General features: G+C 43.7%; 1 protein-coding gene across 5 annotated transcripts in view; it reads left to right on the top strand.

Annotated features, from left to right (window-relative positions):
* ITPR1 (inositol 1,4,5-trisphosphate receptor type 1) overlaps positions 1 to 19,219 on the top strand; it is a 1,104,774-nt gene that overhangs the window by 581,058 nt on the left and 504,497 nt on the right. For all 5 annotated transcript variants that reach the window (XM_069206352.1, XM_069206351.1, XM_069206348.1 and 2 more), the window contains exons 25-28: positions 1,350 to 1,404; positions 5,109 to 5,274; positions 17,597 to 17,767; positions 18,809 to 18,874. In XM_069206352.1, coding sequence (XP_069062453.1) covers positions 1,350 to 1,404; positions 5,109 to 5,274; positions 17,597 to 17,767; positions 18,809 to 18,874 — 458 coding nt within the window. The remainder of the gene's footprint in view (positions 1 to 1,349; positions 1,405 to 5,108; positions 5,275 to 17,596; positions 17,768 to 18,808; positions 18,875 to 19,219) is intronic.

Below are 19,219 nucleotides of genomic sequence, written 5' to 3'. Positions count from 1 at the left end.
ACCCTTCTGGGGTGCACACATGTACACAAAAAAGTGTGCACAGTATAGGAGAAATGCATGCATACTGCTGCATACAAAGCTCAGAATTAAGAACAATTTGATCATTTTTCTGCCCTATCATTAGGGTTACCCACATGATAGATGTGTAAAAGAAACCTCAAACTAGGCCTAATAGTCACTGGAGAAACATCTATGGCTTGGCATTTCCTTGCCTTATGTACTTGCATTCGTTTAATTCAATATTTAATGATAACCCTAGTTTGCTTACCATAAATGTATTATTTTGTCCTAATCACTTCATCAATGACCTATTTTGCTAACTCTATTGCTATCTTTAACTCTTAATAAAGTTGTCTATCTGCCAACCACAATTCAGCCTTTACAAACATTTGACTTCCTGTCTGTAACTTGGTTTGTTTTTAGCCTGTCTGCAACCCTTTGTAAAAGTTACTTTGTGCATGAGTATTTAACTGGCCCCTCACTCCTCTGTTAATGTATTATATGAAGGTAGCCCTCTTGGGTAAATTTCTTCTTTGTCCAGAAGTGCTAGCCTTTTGCATGAGAATTTGCTGTGATGGTATTGTACCCTTGCTTGGTACACTTGCATTTCCCAAGGTTTACTACTACTTTTACATGTGTGCATGCCTTCTTGACTACGAATGGTTGTCCATTCACAGTGATCATGGGTGCATGCTCTGCACTTAATGAGGTTGTTTACTTCCATTATAAAATCTATCCACTTTTTTTTACCCCACTTGAACACTAAAATTCCCATGAAGTTGAGGTTCTGTTTTTTTATTATCTGTAACTCAGTTCCCTTTCTTGGTCCTTTATGAATCGTATATATATTTAATGCTTCCTAATCCTTTTTGGGCTCCAGCCGAACCTACTCCTTTCCCCTATTCTGACGTCCTAATTCTCACCTGCCTTTTCACTGTATGCAAATATCCGACTGAGGCCAAAATTTAATTCTCCGTACACGTGGTAAGTAACTTTATGTAGTTGACCCGAAACATTTGTAATGTAGATGTGAAGGAAACATCTACAGCACCCTATGTTTTCTTCAAGGAAGATCCTGTAGACCCTTCTACCACTGACTTCATGTAAGGGGGAAGAGAGTGGACTTTAGGCTGATTTTATACAGAAACAACATTTCTTGTTAAATCATATGAAATAGGCATGGATCTTGTATTTAAAATTGCGTTTTAAGGTTGGGACTGCTTCCTTATGGTGCTCAAACATTGCATGAGGTCAGAGGTTCTTTGAAGCATGTCAAGATTGGGAGTTCCTCCTTGCTCCATGGTAAGCTTGGTAGGACCCCCATTAATGGTATCTTTATTTTATTTTAGGAGCTCTGGACTTCGAGCACATTGAAGAACAGGCAGAAGGTATCTTCGGAGGAAGGAAAGTATTGACTTTGCTACTGGGACATCAAGTTTCAGTGCAATTGTCTCTTTTTTCAGTTAGTTTGCAAATGAACATACAGTTAGGACAAATGAAGGGAAACATGGAATATCCAATGCATGGGGGTTGCATGTGAACTTCAGTGTCTAAGAATATGATTTGTGGGCACACAGAAAGCCAGGTAGCATCTTCCTCTCCTTTCTGGGCTTAGTGTGAGACACTGGTTGGCCAGTGTAGAGTAAGCAAACATGTGAAATGCCATTTTGACATTTATTCAAGTGAATGTGAAGATATGTTTTCTATATTAATGAAACCATTGGCAGTGTGCCCTAATCCAAACCACTCAGTCTGGCTACTGTCCCCATCAGTTACACTGCTCACCAATGAGAACGTATTTCTATGCACCTCTCTATGGACATCTGAGCCCTCCACAAAGTCCAAAAATGAAGAAATTAGTTGTGTGAAAGTATAGAAATTGGTACAATTGAGTGGTTGGGCCTGTCTTGCGTATTGAAGCCTGACTCCTTGGCATCTTAGCCCTTCAAAGTATGAGCTCAGAACAGTTTACATTTTTGTGTAGTTTATAAGAGCACCTTTTGCTGTTAGTAGGGAATCTGATATGTTTTATTTAATGAGTAAAACGTGTTAGGCTTTGCCACATTTGGAATGTTTACTTACCTGGGTGTTTGGGGTGCAGAGGTTTCTTAGAAGTTCGATTCTCCATTACAATTTATTTTTTTGTGAATTGATGCGATGTTGCTTATACAAATGTTGCTTGAACACCCAGAAATCTACATACTTACAACAGATGCAAGCATAGTTTAATATCTGTACGTATATCATTATCTGGATCTGTTACTTTCAATGCCATCCTCTCACTGTTTAGTGTTTACTACATGAACCTATTGGGAGACACTCAAGGAATATAAAGTAGCAATGACGTGAAAATAGAATTTGAAGAAGGGACTGCAGCATATGATGATTCAAAGTTGGTAGCTACCCTGCTAGCAATCGTGTTAGGTTCCCAGAGAGTCTGGTGGAAATATGCCAATCAGCTGCTCGGTTCATTAACATTAAAGCATCAGCTGCAAATTACTTTCCTTCCGCTGATTCAGTTTTAATGGCATCAAGAGACTTATGCATCATTTTGAAACATGCAAGTCTTATGATCCACAGTAGTGTGATTTCGCCAGCAGAAGGCCATGCACATCCAGTGTGCTTTAACTGTTCAACCAGCAAGACGAGTAGATCAAGGGTTAATGGCTGTGTTAGTGTTCTGCAGTAATCAAGCTGAGTAGTTTTAATGGGGCAATCAGAAACTGTTAGTGACTACTGGACAACGGTGCAGAGGAACAAAACAATGCAAGTCCACAGACTCTAGAAGCGCATTTTAAGAGTATAGTGACATTGGAAATTTTAAGATTACTTTATCTGTAAACCTTGACAGAAGGATGTGAGGCTGTTAACTGGTGTGCAGGTCACCCAGGGTGCTATTCTCTGAGTAGCCTGAGCCTGTATGTAGCACCTTTTGAAAGGATGGAGACTGACTGATATTTTTGACAATAGGAGCATTTTTTCCAGATACTTTAAGCACAACTCTTAAGTTTGTCTCTGTGGTTCCGGCTTTGTTAGAACAGGAGTGACTACTAACTAGCCTGCGTCCTGTAGTGACCCTGTGATCTCTCAGAGCCATCTGCAAGGGCGGCTCCTCCGGGGTGACAGAGGAGTGTCGCCCTTGGCTTAGAGCCAGCAGATGAAAAATAAAAAAATAGTTTACTATTTTGTTTTTTGTCTGCTGGCTCAGCCAACGTTGCAGGGAGCAGTGGGCTGGGCCACAGGGTAGAGAGGAGGGAATGGAGTGCAACTAGGTGCGTAAGTGTGCATGTGTGTTTGCCAAATCACATGCACACTTAGCTTTCTCAAACCCAGATGTGTTGCACAGCTGGGCTGGAGAAACTGCACAGACCCCAGTGCACTGTCTGAGTGGGAGTCCAAGCTGCTCAGACCAAAAACACTCCTTTCATGCTAGGTTTAGCATGAGAGCAGCACCAGGATTGCTGGGGAGCCTGTGCTGGTGTGCCAGTGAATGCTGGAACACCCTCAGGAGCAGAAGAGCGAGACGGAGGTGACGGGAATGGCAGAACAGTAAGTGTTTTTTTTTTTTTCTTTGTTGCTTCCCCCATCCCCACCGCCCCCCTCTTGACATTTGCGCAGCTGCTGCTGGCCTTATGTTGCAGATCATTCTGGCAGGTCTTAAGACTGGTGTGGACTCACCGATCTGTCCCTTCTGCAATTGCTCAAGGGCTAGGTAAGGAGATCCACAGCAGACCTTCCCCATAAAACGAAACAGCATTTCTTAGGCTGTTGTATTATTGTGGAATTCTTCAGAAATCAAATGTTAAGTTATTCTTTCCCATAATGGTGAGGCACAGAACAATCTACAAACACACAGAATGAGCATTTGGACATTGCTAACAAAAATCCACAGAAGCCAATAAATTACTGTGCAAGTGCCAAAACTTTTCACTGGTAACGCTCGGGGAAGAATAAAGAACCATGCAGAATGGAAAATGAATTAGCTTTTGGCAGTGAACGTACAGTCGTAGTCCTTGTGCAGGCAGAAGGGACTGTTGAAAAAACTGTGAAAATCTGGTTCAACCACTAGACTCCCAATTCACATTAGAAAAAGCAAGGCATTCCTCATTTTACAGCAGTAGGTATTGCTTGGATTTCTTAACGAGACCCTTTATTTATTCATCTATTTGTTCTTGGATTCTTCAGCAGATGTACGTCTTCCGACGGTCCATATGGTCCTTAAGGCGCTGCTTGTTGCTAAGATCAAGAAAAAAACTGCCTATTGACTACTTCTAGACACATGGTCTCTCTCTTCCTCCCATCCCCCTCCCCCCCACCTCAGCCTCACCCTCAGTTTCTCCTCCCCTTTTCTTAAAAACGGTTTGTCAAGTCCTGTATAAGGCATCATAGGGCCGTGGACCAATAAAACTGCACAGGCTGGGTGAGGTTGGACACCTTTCATAGTCTAGTATAAATAGTACATTTCTGCAAACTAAGTTGCTGTCTCTTTCGCAGTATTCATTGTAGAAGTAGTTTGCTTTCAGTAATACATTTCTAAAATGCAGTTGGATTTGATGGTGATTGGCGTCGACAGTACATTCAAATGTGCACGTGTCTTATTAAAAATCCTCAAAGAACTTTTAAGACTTGAACGGGATGCTTTCTCAGTTTCTGGCAAAATTCACCTTTGCAGCATAAGCGAGCTGCTGGCCACTAAAGTTGTGCGCGCCTCAAATTAGGTCCCCTTAACTCTTGGATAAATGTAGTGTTTCACAGGTGTACAAACGGGCAAAGGACGCCCCCCAGCTCTTCACATTTCATTTAATGTTACCAGATGATCTTACTGACTTCTAAACATAGCATAACGTCCCATGGAATAACATTCGAAAGCAGATGGCTTTTAAGGTCCTTAGGGGGAAGCCCGAGATTACATTTGCATGTGTACACAAATAGCTCGTTGAATGATACTATGGTTTCTAGAAGCATTGTTTATCTAGATAATTCTGTGATCCACCATACACAGTCTGTATGCAGCCATATGTAGAGCTGCATGTGAAAGCTTGACTATGCTGTGATGTGTACTTCGCAAGGTTTAGTCAATCTCTTTCCATCTGTGTTGCTACTTTCAGCGAGGAGAATACTCCGTTGGACCTGGATGACCAGGGAGGTCGGACTTTCCTCAGAGTTCTGCTGCACCTTACCATGCACGACTATCCCCCGCTTGTGTCGGGTGCGCTACAGCTGCTCTTCCGGCATTTCAGCCAGAGGCAGGAAGTGCTCCAGGCTTTTAAGCAGGTCAGTGCCTGGGTTATAAATTTGTATGCTAGCCTTTTTGCTCTGTTAGAAAGCTGTTCATTAATCTTCGACGGCTGGTTTGCACTTTTTTAAATGGAAAGTACACTTTTATATTGAGTTTGTACTAAACGCCACTGGTGTTGTTTGCCACTGATTTCCTCCATTACATGCAAATTAAGAATGATTTTGCTGTAGCAAATTGTACGAATCCATGGTTGCTTTGAATTGCAGGATTGTGGACATCAAAATGGCTGTAATCTGCTCTTGGAATTTGTCACCTCGAAATAGTACTTAGAAAATAAAAAGTAAAGGGTGGAATGCTTAAATTAATTTCAGTCACTGGTAATTCAACGTAGCACCGTTCCAGTCCATTTTTTAGTCTAGTTTGCCACAATAGGATTAATTCGGCCGTATTCAAATCATCCTTGTCTTGCTTCAAAGGGAATATAGTCCGTCTCAATTGCCAAGCGAGGTTCTCTCCCCCCCCTCCCCCCCCCCCCCTTTATTGGAAAACGGGTATCCCCAGAGGGGATTATTTAGGTGAAGCTTCGGTCCAATAGCATAGGGAGCACGAAAACCTATGTACTTTGCCATTGGACACTGATCACAATCAATGCAATAGCAGTAGGTGGAATGCTTGAATTAATCTTCAACCATTGCTAGTAACTCGGGGCTGCATTGAAGTCCATTTTTTTTATTTCACACTGTAGACATGGAACAGGCAGATTGAAATTATACTTGAGCTTGCTCTTTTAGGAACCATCCAGCCCATAGTGCCAGGTCAGATACCCTCCAGACAGGAACACAAGCAGCTCCAGTTTTAGACTAATGGGTTTTGTCAGTAGACAAACAATAGGCTAGCATGTGCGCCCAAATGATTGCAGTGTCTGGGATTAATTCAGCTTTCCTTCCATCTGTTACCTCTGAATTTTACATTTGTCTTGAGCCACAGAAAGAAGGATCTTGTTTTTTCACATGGATAAGGTCATGACCCAACCCCCTTTTTAGCTTACAAAAAAGTTGTAATTTACCTATTTACAGTTTTGGAGATGCTCTTGCTTTAAAACTTTTTACATCAGACAGTTTCCATTTAAGTGTCTTTTGTAACTGATGTGTTTGTACTCTGTCAGACAAGCATGTTTGTCAAACCTTCTGCTCCTTCATTCCTCATGTTGTGATTTCAAAATCCACATCTCCTACTGAATAATAGTGTCCTTCTTGAGCCGCACTGATAGGTGCCTGTTACTCCTAGCCCTACTATCACTCCCCATATTGGATAAGTAGATTCTCACATGTCATGGCCTCCTCTGATTTCATATGATTTGACAATGTTGGTTAGTGCCCAAATGGGAGACACTTTGTGGTCTATGGAAATTGTGCAGCATTTTCATGCATTTGGGCATCAATGTGTAGATCAAGTAGAAAACTGTTCATTGTCCTGTAGCCCTTCCATAAGTTTTTTGAGTTTTATATTTTTTTGTTTTTAATAATTTCTGCTGCTGTTTGCTCTGGCAATGGTGCTGATGTTGGAAATCCTGTGCGGGACACTTGGCCTCTAGGGGATCAAGGTGGGGGAGACCACTTGAGAATCAGAATTGATCACACAGAGCAGACATTCTTAGTGTTGGCAGGGTGGTGGATGGGTTACAGGCCTCCTTCAGGTTCTGAAGGGACCGTCCTCTGTCCTTGATGAGTAGGATGGCCCTAGTGAAAATGGTCTTTCTCCCTAGGTGCCTGTATCTCTTGCAGGCAAAAAAGAACAAATGATGGATGGAATGCTGAATACTGCACACTTTCACCCCCAGTCACAGAGATCTTGGTTTAATCCATTGTTTTCTTGACCACCACGCCACCCCAGTTTGGACCCAGCCATATGGAAATCAGTCTCGACTCTGTTCCCCATGGGAATAGTCCAGCCCGTACTGTCAGGCCAGGACCAGAAACAAGCATCCTTGGACTGGTTTTGGAGTGTCACCCCGCTAGGTTGAATCCAGTGGCGCAGTGAGCACCAGACCCACATCTGGGCATACCCTTCCCACTTAGGGGGACAAAGGCAAAAAACAGATGATGCATGGAATGCTGAACAATACAAACATTCACCCCCTGTTTCAGAGATATGGGTTAAATCAGTCGGTTTTTTTGCCCACCACGTCACTCCAGTTTTCTTTCAGGACACTCTGAGATTCCCCAGTGCTACCTTAAAGAAATAGATAGCCTTACCACTGACTTGCTGTGGGCAAATAGGGTGGAAACCAGTCCAGCAGGTCATGCTCAGAGGAACCTGGAGAAAGGGGGCTTAGAAGCCCTCAACATGGAGTTATACCACATGACAGCACATCTAAAGCATACTATCCACTGGCTAGACCCTGATGACAACTGGGAGAGAGAGCTCTTGCGCAGTTGCAGTGGTGAGATGTCACTGCCTGTCTTGCTGATTTTGGGGGGTACGAATGTGGGTATATCCTACAATGGTTGTGTAGGCTGTCGGAGATAAGACACAAGAGTGATTCACCAGGCCCAGTACACACCGGATATGCCACTTTGGCCCCTGCAGCCGTTCCTCAAGATAACCAAGACTGTTTCTACAGAAATGGAAGGATGGCGGCTGCGACCAGCTGGGTGGCCTGTACCCTGATGGCCAGTTTCACAAGGGAGGATGCTGCCTCTTCCTTTGCACTGGAGAAAGGTCAATACTTGTGGGACATGAAGATTTCTGCTACGGCTCATGTGCTGTACCCGTGCTTCCCGGGGGCGCTGCTCACTCATACACTGATGGACCTGTTGGCCATGGCAGGGTGATGAAGATTGATTACTGTCATGTACAGAGTGTTACCGGATAATCTGGGGACGGCACTTGCATACACATGAAGTAGATGATCGAGGAACCCATGGCCGCTATTGACTGGGAACGAGCGAACAAGGGGGTGGCGATGGTTCGCTCCAGTGCTAGACTTAAATTGATACAGTACAATTATGTACACCAGACCTATCTTTCCCCAGAAACGCTACACACTATACAACACTGAAATAAATTGTTGCGCCTGATGTGCATGACCCGAGGTGGACTTTTGCATATGGTATGACATTGCCTGTCCCTGGAATCCTTCTGGCGGAAGGTGATGGAGCAACTTAATAGAGCCACTGTTTGGGCAATTGAGCCAATAATACGACAGGTTCTGTTGGGCCTGGTTTCCTTCCCTAAAAATAGGAAACTTAGTAGGAAATGTATATTATTTGGCCTGCTGTGGGTCAAGCGCTGTATAGCTATGAAGCTGCTGGCAACAGAGCCCCGAGGTAGTGGGATTGACATAGGGACATGTTTAAATGGGCGGTGGCAGAGGAGGTATGCATGAAGCATGCTGAACGCAACAAAAAATTGGAGGATTACTTGAGGGTGTGGACAGTCATGTTGACCAACCTGAGGAGCTCCCAGATTTTGAGCCCATATAGAGTGCAGAGGTGATACAGTGGTCGCTACTGGACACCTGGATTGGGGGGGGGGGGGTGGAAGAATTGACACATGTGACTGGAGGCCTGGCTATAGCTTGTCACGGTGCCCCTGGCACAGGCAGATGTCTCAGGCCTGCGGAACGGGGTATGCTGCACTCACAGGACACCACTGAGAACTAAGAGCATGGGTGATTGGGAACTAGGCAGGACAGGGCGATGCCCTGGAGGACTTTTGTCTGAATGTCCTTTGTGATCATTGTCAGGAGCAGGGAGGGGCACTCGTGGGGGGAAACTGTTATTTGCAATGTTAGATGCGACATGCTTGAGAGCATTAACTCTGATTACATGCTGATGATTTTATGTTCTATAAAACTGTAATAAATATTATATAAAATAGATCTTTGTTTTTTTATTCTTAGTCTGTGAATGTTTAGCTCCAAACCTATGTCATGATGTCCAGATATTGGTGCTGTTTCTTTATTCAGTACTTTAATGCTAATTGATTTCATGCAACAAATGCTTATTTTGCAGAAAGATAATGGCTCGTTGCCCTCCATCTAATTTAAAGTTTTGAATTTGGTCCATAATGTAGACTTATCAAAATTCTTATTTCATGGGCTCTGACCACCATTATGGTGCCTTTGGGGAGGGTGGTTGTCCCCTCTTGATGTATGTCTCAGCTTGGTGATCATCCAGGAGCTGTCATTAAATCAGTGTAGGGTCAAGCAGGTTTTCTTTTGGCTGTGTAGATAGGAAGTGCACCAGCATGGACTCTCCCACCATATTATATATGTAAAGGACCTACTTGGTGCCCTCAGTTGTTTTGCTTAATGTCAGTGAGTTGTTTCTTTGTATCAGTTTAGACAAATTCCTTGCATGCAGTTTACTTCAGTAACCTGCACTTTGTAATCTTTTGGAATTAATTCATGAAACATGTAGCATGCTGAGGCAGCCATAGAAAAAATGAGTAAGCAGTTGGCTCTTGCTTCCATTTTACACTGAGGGAGGCTAGACCAATCTGCCTATAGTCAATTCGTCAAGAAACCATAATTATTATGTCTATTTATCATCCTGTCTCCTTTTGGAACGTTGTTGTAGTGTTCATTTTACTTAAATTCCTCATGGACCTATAATCTCTCATATCTTGCTGCATGCAGACATCTTTCTCATTTATTTTTAAATTGCTTTTGCAAAGTAGTGATGAAAAATGAAGTTAGAAAGAACTTGTTGGCATCCCTTATGATGTACATTATGTACTTGTTCACATTTACCTTTAACTGTAGAGTAGGCTTCTTGAGAACTGTTTTATATAAGTGGAAAAAATTAAATGGCCTTTGCAGAAATCACTCAAGAGCTTTACCTAAATAGCCAGGTTTACATGTCCCTTCTATATTCCATGCAGCTTTGAGTACAGAGTTCAACACAGGTCCAACGATCTTAGTTGGGGGGGCTCATGCATTTTCCTCTAACTTGTGATAGAACAGTGATAACATAATCCTTATATTAAGATTGCCAAATAAAGCACTCAATAGTGTGGTTTAGTATCCATGGTTAGTAACTTGCAGGCCTTTTTTCGAAGAAGGTAACTGCGTTCAACTGGATTGTCAGAACTTGCTTTGTATGGTGTGATTTGGAGTGCTTTCACAACCTGCCTTTCTACTGCATGATCAAGAGTAAAATTTCTTCCATGTGCTTGGGCCCATCCCCTTATTAAGACTGATGGAGTAGACAAGTCTGATAGGCAAAGTAATGACGGCGGATGTAAATGCCATGGATTAAGAAAACCTTTGAGGCTCCCACTATTCAGTATGATTATACTTATAGTTGGAGGATAGGGGTTTACCAACTTGAGTCTCATGGCATCTGCGATTTAATTTATAGTGCTAGAGTTAGAAACGGCGGAAGCTTTTGCTAGACGGGTCTTAGCTTCGCTGAGCCACCCAGCTATGTGATTCCTTTGATTGTAATTCAACCTCGTATTATCTCCATCTTCAACAAAATGTAAATGTCCTCTAATGATACTGAGACTTCTTATCTCCTGGATATTGGCTGTGGGGTACACAAACTGTGCACATAGTTGCTGATATTTTTTGATTGAGACTATCACAGGTTCCTCACCTTAGCATATTTCTCAGGTGTCGTACTTGATGTCCTGAGGAGTAACATTGCAGAGGTTGATGGCTACTATCAGCTCTGCGTCTGAAGTGATGTCGCATAGCCAAATAAGTGCCACTCCTGTGCACTACATCAGTTCCCTTTTTTCTGTGCCAGCAGCACAGATGGACAGCTACTTCTGTCATTTTTCAACCCTTTTTGAACTATTGCTCTGTGTGCTTGGGACATGTCCCTTGCAAAACCTACAGCATTTAAACCTTGTGGAGAATGTCGCAGGCAGGTGTCTGGGTCAGATTCCCACTTGGTCAGCCTGTGGTGCCTGGGTGTCTGGCCACAGCCTCAAAGCCAGCGCAGTGTGTAAATGAATGCACCCCCAAGGTGATTCACAAGCTGGCATTGAAGCTTTTGCCAGTGCGGCAGTAAAAGGCTTTGTGCCATTCCTGGTCCTGGGTAGATCTTGGGTCTGCTCTCAGAGCATTTACCCCGTATGATTGTCTTCCTATTTTAAGACCTCTTCCTTCAAGTCTGGTAAGTACAAGAAGCAGTCTATGCATTTGACATCCCCATTCAAATGCTGTGGTCCTAGGCCCTTCTCCCTCACCCCACCTGCAGAGCTGGTGCCTGAGCCAGCCCGAAGCAACCCTGAGTTCCCTGGAGCCGGAGCGACGCCAGCCCAACTGAAAATAATTTTATGACTCCATGCATGCCATCCTTGGGCACGCAGACTCTCTCAGGCGTGCCTTTGAGTCCTATGGAGCTGAGAGTTGCCCCTGCTGGGTCACTGCAGACAGGTTCACATCAGACTCCAGCCGGGCCCTCGTGATCCACCTCTAGATTGACACCATCACAGATGTCTCCTTCCACCGTGGCTCCTTCCATTCTGGTGCTGTCACTGATGCCACTGTTAATGTTCGACAATGAGCCCATCATTCCCAACTCTAAACTGTTGACATTCAACGTAGATGCTGGCGCCATCCAAGCCCTACCTAACCCTAGAAAGACCCTTTCTTCCTGAAGGAGGAGATAAGGTAAAAGGGTTTGATCCCCCTGAAGGAGGACGCTGAGCCAGAAGAAAACTGAAATGAGGAGCTGGGTTATGGTAGTGTGGGCGCTTCACTGGACTCGGGCATGCTTTTCCCTCCAGGCTCATTTTCAGAGTAAGATGCATCTTTTGCCACCATGATGCGCAGAGCAGCAGAGGTCTTTGACCGTCAGCTGCGAGCTGTTGAGGTCTAGACCATTGTTTTGATCGAGGTGCTTTACCCAAGAGCTGGTTTGGGTGAACCGAACCACTGTTCTCCTTCAACAAAGCACTCAGACGTTCTCTTGGAGCCCTGGGCGTACCCTTACACAGGGGCTCATGTGTATCATATGATTGCTAAACGCTATTGTCCTGCCCCAGGAGTCCCAGCTTTCATCTCCTGCAGCCCTTCTCCTGAGAGCCTGGTTATGCAGGTGTTCACAACCAAGGTCAACCCAAATGCATTCCCTTACAGTTCACCTACAAGGATTCCAAGAGGCTAAACGCTTCGGGAAGCATATTTTCTCTTCCACCAGCCTAGCCTTGCGATTGTAAACCACATGCCTCTTGGGCTGTAATTCACATGCTTTGTGGAATTACTTCCCATGCTTCCAGACGAGGGGTGGGTCATCCTTAACCAAGCTGTGATAGACAGCCATGATGCAGCTGAGGTCGACATAAAAGTTGAGCTGGATACCACAGACTACCTAGATAGAGCCATGGCCACTGCAGTGGTGGTGTACTGCCATGCCTGGTTGTGGTATATTTGGTGCTCAGATAGCCTGTATTCCCTGATTAATGCCCTTCAATGGCTCTCGCCTATTTGGTGACAAGGCCGACATGGTGCTTGACTACTTTCGGGAAAATCTGGTCCCTCGAGCTTTCTCAATTTCCCTGATCCCAGCAGCAGTCCCTTTTGCCTCTACTGTAGATGGTCATGGCATGAATGTGCCTCTGCAGTACTATCTGTACCTGCCAGTCCACCACAAGGAGTTTTTGTGGTGGGGGGGTCGCAAAACACAAAGGCCAGGAGCCAGCTCCAGTGTGCTGTCCAGTCCCCTGTCCTTCCAGCCACTGAAGGCTTTAGCAGCAGTCCTTTTTGCTCCTACTGCGGATGAGGTTGTGGCATGTAGGTGCCTCCACAGTACTAACCGTACCTGCTGGTCAAGCAGAATGAGTTCTGTCATGGACAGCAGTCCCTAATCACAAAGAAAGCTGGGAGTCAGCTCCAGCATGCTGTCCAGTACCCCTGTTCCTCCAGCCACCGCAGGCTTTAATCCTCTTTAATACTCCTTCCATCCAGCACAGACGTCCTGTTTACGGCAGGATCAGGAACCATATGCCCCAATGGGCTGCAATAACTTCCCAACAAGTGGGTGCTTCAGATTGCAGGATTTCCCAATTGTAGAAATCCTTCTGCCCTTCCCAGGAAGGGCCGATGGAGTCATGTCTACTTGCGCCGTCCGGAAGTACAAGCTCTTCTAGGAAAAGTAGCCATCAAGAAAGTGCCCGACCAGAAATAGGGACTGGTTGTTATCCCAGCTACTTTCTCATGCCCAAAAAGGATGAGACCTCTATACCAGATCTGCATCCTCTTAACTACTTTCTGAAAAAAGAGAAAATTAAGATGCCTCATTTGGCTCAGGTTCTGTCTGCGCTGCTCCTTGGGGGCTGGACAGTGGTGCTAAACCGGGAGGATGCAGATTTCCACATTCCCGACTTGCCAGCCTACAGACGTTACCTGCGGTTCACACTGGGCCATGAGCGTTTCCAGTTCGCTGAGCTTTATTTCGGCCTTTCCAGTGCCTATTGGGTGTTCACAAAAGTGATGGTGGTGGTTGCGGCTCATGTGCAGAGATTGTGGCGGGGGGGGGGGTCCAGTCTTCCCCTACCTTGATGACTGGCTGCTGAAGACGGGCTCCCCCCAGGCAGTCATCTCTCACCCCTAGACTGTGGTGGGCCCCCTGCATTTGCTAGGTGTTCACTTTCAACATACCAAAGTCACAACTTACTTCTCTCTGACACACCCTTTCATCCGAGCCATTATGGGCACAGTGCAGTTCTGCACCTACTCTTTGGACCGGAGAGTCCAGGATATTCATGCTATGATTCGGACATTTCAGCATATATCCTAGATTTCGGTGATAATGACTGAGGCTGTGCGGACTCATGGCCTCCTGCATCCTGCTGGTGAAACATTCCTGATGGTACATGCAGGCTCTGTAGTGGGAACTGAAATTCCAGTGGGCACTACATCAGGGAAATCCTTCCGACCTGGTCCAGATAATGGAGGGGACTGAACAAAATCCGCAGTGGTGGCTGACAAACTGCAGTTGGACCAGCGGCAGACCACTTTCCCTTCCTCCACCTGCAACTGACAGTGGTGACTGATGAACAACCCAGGCTTTGAAAAATCATAAAAATGTTACTAGACTTGCAGATCAGTAACTTAAATAATCAACCTAACTGTAATTAATGTACTTGACCTGTAAAAGCGTCTCAAATTGTGTGACACTAGGCAAATGTTTTTTTTTTTTTGTTTTTTTTTTTTTTACAAAGTCACATTTTTGTTCATTCTCACATGAGTGCACTTTCAAATATGTGAGTTCACCATTTCTGGTGTACACAAAAACCTCTTCTGTTTGATTAAATAGACTAAACATTTGCTGCATTTATAATAAGAATCTATCCCACATATAGGGTACACATTATCCATGACTTGGCTCTTAGTTTACTAACCGCATTGCCATCAGGGCAGGAGTTTCTCAGTTTGTTTAAACACTCACCTTTAATAAATGACTAGAGCATGATGTGGTAGCACACTGTCATTTGCAGACAGTACATTTCCAAAAAAGTGTCCAAAAACCTTCCCACTAACTTGTAGCTTTACTGATAACTATATAGTGTATTAAAAATCTGTGAAATTGGGTTTCAGGAAACATTTATCATTTGTATATCACCAAGTAGTGTTGTGATTTGTTTTCATCCTGTTAAAATGTTATCACACACAAGTAGAAAAAAGGGCTTTTACAACACTGAAATATATTTTGAAATGTGTGTACAGTTGACTTAGTTATTTAAATGTGGTGTTTTAGGAAAAACCTGACCGCTACAGCCTTTCATTACACACTTTGTTCAGCAGGTCAGACAGTTCACCTTAAAAAATCCTGGAACTCTGCAGTCAGGAGGAAAATAAATTGTAAGACGACAGGCTGTCTTTTGACCTCTGTCTCTGAACACAGAGCAAATGTGACAAGAAATGAACAAGATTTAAAGGAGTCTTTATTGCTCCTTCACTTTCTGAATTAACAGAACACCTGTTTGTCAATTCATCAGAAGGGGCGAGTAGGTCCTAAAAATAGCTCGACCTGATAAAGTGACGCCATAGCGAGTGGGCGAGTAGATTTTCTGAAGCTTGAATACTTCTGGGTTAGGGCAGGCCACCTGGGGGAGGTGGAGATAGGAAGACTCTGATCTTCCGTGGAGTCCCAGCTCCACGTCGGCGTTCTGAAGCTCAGGGTGATTTGTTTGGCATTGAAAGCTTCCCTTCCACCCATCAAAGGACAGGTGGTACCGGTGTTTAGGCAGCATCACCGCCATGTGGTACTGCAACAAACAGGGTGGGTGAGTGGACTCTGTGTCAGGAGCCTTCGTGCCTCTAGACTTTGCTGGAGCTCCCGGATATCTTCCTGGTTGTGCAGCACCTGCCAGGCTCACTGTAAGCCAGAATGGACAGAATCAGCTGAAGATGCCTTGTATATCACAAATGGTGACTAAATTCGGAGTTGGCACAAGTTCTCTTTCATGTTTGGTAATAACCTTGGATCGATCTGTTTGCCTCCACTTACAACTTGCAAAGTCAGATTTGCAGCTGCCAAAGTGGTTCTCACTTGGAGAGGCCTTTCTTTTCGAACGGAATTTGGGGTTCATGTACATCCTTCTGCTGATACCACTCCCTGCAGTTCTCAACAAGATAAAGACTGACCGGGCCCAAGTCATTCTTGTGGCTCTGCATTCACCACAGAGAGTTTGATATCCTGAGCATGAGTATCATTCACAGGGCTCTCCTGCCACAGCAACAGGGCATAGTCCTGTGCATGTGCACTCTCAGCCTTCATATGTGGAGATTGAGCAACAACAGTTGAGGGTTCTTGATCTTCCTCCCGAGGTCTGAGATACAATATTGGCAGCCAGGTGTCCCTCCAGTAAACTGTATACGCCTGCCATTGGAATACGTTTGTAGCTTGGTGTTCCTCACTCCCGATGGAACCCCTTTCTACACTGTTGTCAGACGTGTTGCTGTTTTTGTCTCTAGCCTGGCAAAGCCTTGCCCTAGGCACTGTTAAGGGTTACCTGTTAGCCATTTTGGCTTTCCGGTGGCAGCTGGATCAAGCCTACCTGTTGTGAATCATTTTCTACATGGTTTGCAACATTTGCTCTCTCCTACCCCTTTCGTGAAGCCCCAATGGGACCTCAGTCTTCTGTTTCCCCCTTTGAGGTATTGCACATCTATTCTCTGTGACTTGACTATCAAAAGGGCCTTTCTTGGGCTATTACATTGACCAGGAGGATCACAAAATAAACTGATGTCTGTGCCATGGTGGTGCTTATGTGGGCATTGTGATGTCACTTCCAATAAGGATGATGCAGACCTGATTGCCACAATGAATGACATGCAAAGCTACTGCTTAAGGTTTTCCCGATCAGACAGACGCCTGGGGAGTATTTTAAGTTGAGGAATCTATGGTTATATAATTCTACCAGAAAAGGGGTTATCAGAGATAAGTAACTTCAGTAATGGGTGAAATTATTTAGTGGTCATAATAAGCAATTGTTGTAAAAGTTTGGTATTGAGGTTGTCAATGTCAATAAGAGATGTCTTTTCATTATGTTTCTAATGGGGTTGTGTTCTCGAAAGGTGGGGCTATAGAGCTAGATAGAAGTTCACTAACATTAACTAGCTTTGCAACTCAGTTTAACTCCTTGCTGCCCAACAGTTGTCAAAATCAAGTGATTTGTTAAAATACTTTCTGACAAGTGTTATTAGCCCCCATATATTTCTTCCCCTCTTGAAAGGCTTTAATTCTACCATGAAAGTTGTAAACTCCTCCAACCAGCATTGTTTACCATGCTTCCTAGCGACGAATGTTAAATCTTGATAGGTCCTTGAAAGGGTCTCCTCTCCTGTTTTGTGAACACAAAATATGTACCAAGGTGAATAGAGTACATCTGCTGTACTTGCCTGGAGATTGCCACTATTGTTTACTCCAGTGTTTTGTGTTTTTGCATATATTTCAGCCTACTTTACATTTATGAGTATGGTGTTAGAATGAAACCTGAGATGGTTTATTATGTTGCTATCTTGTTTGTATGCCTATTCCAATATTCACATATTTTCAGGGCTCTCACAAAGAGCTGGGTCCGTGGATAGATACTTGGTATGTTTGAAGATACAATGTGCTTTCTAGACCAGTAAATTTTAAAAACAAAACAAAAAACTGTACACCGGTCAGCGATGTAGTCATTTGGCATGTCTAACCATTTTCTCATATTTTCCTTTGTTTATTTCCTTGTAATTAAGTCTACAGTTATTCTCCTGATTTTATTCATTGGTTGCAACAGAAGCCTACCACACTGATAACCAGGTGCATGATATGAGTCCCAATTTGAACACCAAGCCTGATCTTAAATTCTACATTGACTCTTAATACAACAACCCCATGTTTATTCTTTTAGGTCCAGTTGCTGGTCACTAGCCAAGATGTTGACAACTACAAACAGATCAAGCAGGATCTGGACCAGTTGAGGTCAATTGTGGAAAAGTCTGAGTTGTGGGTGTACAAGGGACAGGGCCCTGACGAGGCTCTAGATGGTGCTCCTAGCAGCAATGAGCAGAAGGTCAAGAAGGTAAAAAAGCAGTTGAGCTGTTTTACTATTTTATATGGGCATTAAATACAAGAAAGGTGGCAGATCCATGGCACTAAAGTTTTTTCTTTCTGCTAGTAAACTGTCCTCACTGATCTCTTTAACTGTCATACTGCACATTTAAGAGCATCCCTTATTCATTTGCTTTGGATGCAAATCTATATGCAAATGTGAAGTGTAACCTGTTTTTGACCTTGGGTTGTTCTTATGGTTACCTGGTATCTCACCCGTTGTTTTTTTTTTTTTTTTTTTTTTTTTTTTTTTTTTTTTTTTTAGCCCTGGGCCTTTTTTAAAAATGCATTGGTGGAGTTGTAGTTCTAACTCTTAATGTAGAAAATTATATTTACGCATGTGAAAATGATTTGTAAAAAGAAAGCCCATGGGTGGATTTTGTTGCCTCCCACTGCCATGGAGGGCTATTCACATTTCATAGGAGTCACTTATTCCCCACATCACTATTTTCCCGACTCGGTAGAATATCTCCTATTCTTAACCACAATTCCTAAAAACCCCAGTAATTTTCATTCTATATACGTTCATCACTGTTTATAGCCCACAACTATACACCTGACTTGTAACTGGGAAGTCATGGGAGTGGGGGAATAGAACCTTGCGGGACGAGTGGTGGCCAGAGTCTGACTGGGACAGAAAATGGGCCCAGGCACCAAAATTAAAGTGGCCCCCGTTAACAAATTGGATAGCGAAAAAAGTGGCCCACAATTGGTAAAAGTTTTGATCTTGTAAAGATATACTGTATAGCTGTTTTTGTAAAGTATGGGAAACTGCATGGATTTGTGCCTGCTGCAGGCATTATTTATTTTAGTACTAGGGAAATAAGCAGTGAGTACTAGCCTAGTAGATCATAAAACTGTCCAACTCACTGATCTTTTTTGACTGGCCCATGGTCTTACAGCCCAGTCCTACCCTGGTGGTGGCTGACTCAAAAATAAATTAGCCCACTTATTACTCCTCATGCCTCACTCTCCAAATTATGTATTGAAATTATATTCATTTTGTTTGCAGGAAAACCCCAACAAGCCTAAAAAAGCTGAAAGCACCAGCAGCTACAACTACCGCGTGGTGAGGGAGGTAAGGTGGCTGGCCATGTGGTGCATGGGAATTACTGTAAGTTCCTAAAGTACTTGCAATAGATCAAAGTATAGATTCCTCAATAGTTTCCGTGTTCAATAGCCACCTTATGATGTCTGCATGATAGTCCGTTAACCAGATCCCATTGATTACTTAATGTCCATTTCACACTAATTTACATTATTGCAGAATTGTCTTTTTTAAATGATTTGAAATGGAGAAATGTCAGGTGAAGGTGCAGGATAAAGCAAGCCACTTCCTGCATTGCCGAGTCCCAGGAGAAATAATCTTAGATGAAATTCAAGTTGTCTTCTGACAAGCTCAGTGAAGTTTCCATCAATCACT

This window comes from Pleurodeles waltl, chromosome 9 (genome assembly GCF_031143425.1).
Source record: "Pleurodeles waltl isolate 20211129_DDA chromosome 9, aPleWal1.hap1.20221129, whole genome shotgun sequence".
Lineage (NCBI taxonomy): Eukaryota > Metazoa > Chordata > Amphibia > Caudata > Salamandridae > Pleurodeles > Pleurodeles waltl.
This window is presented reverse-complemented; position numbering and strand designations above follow the sequence as displayed.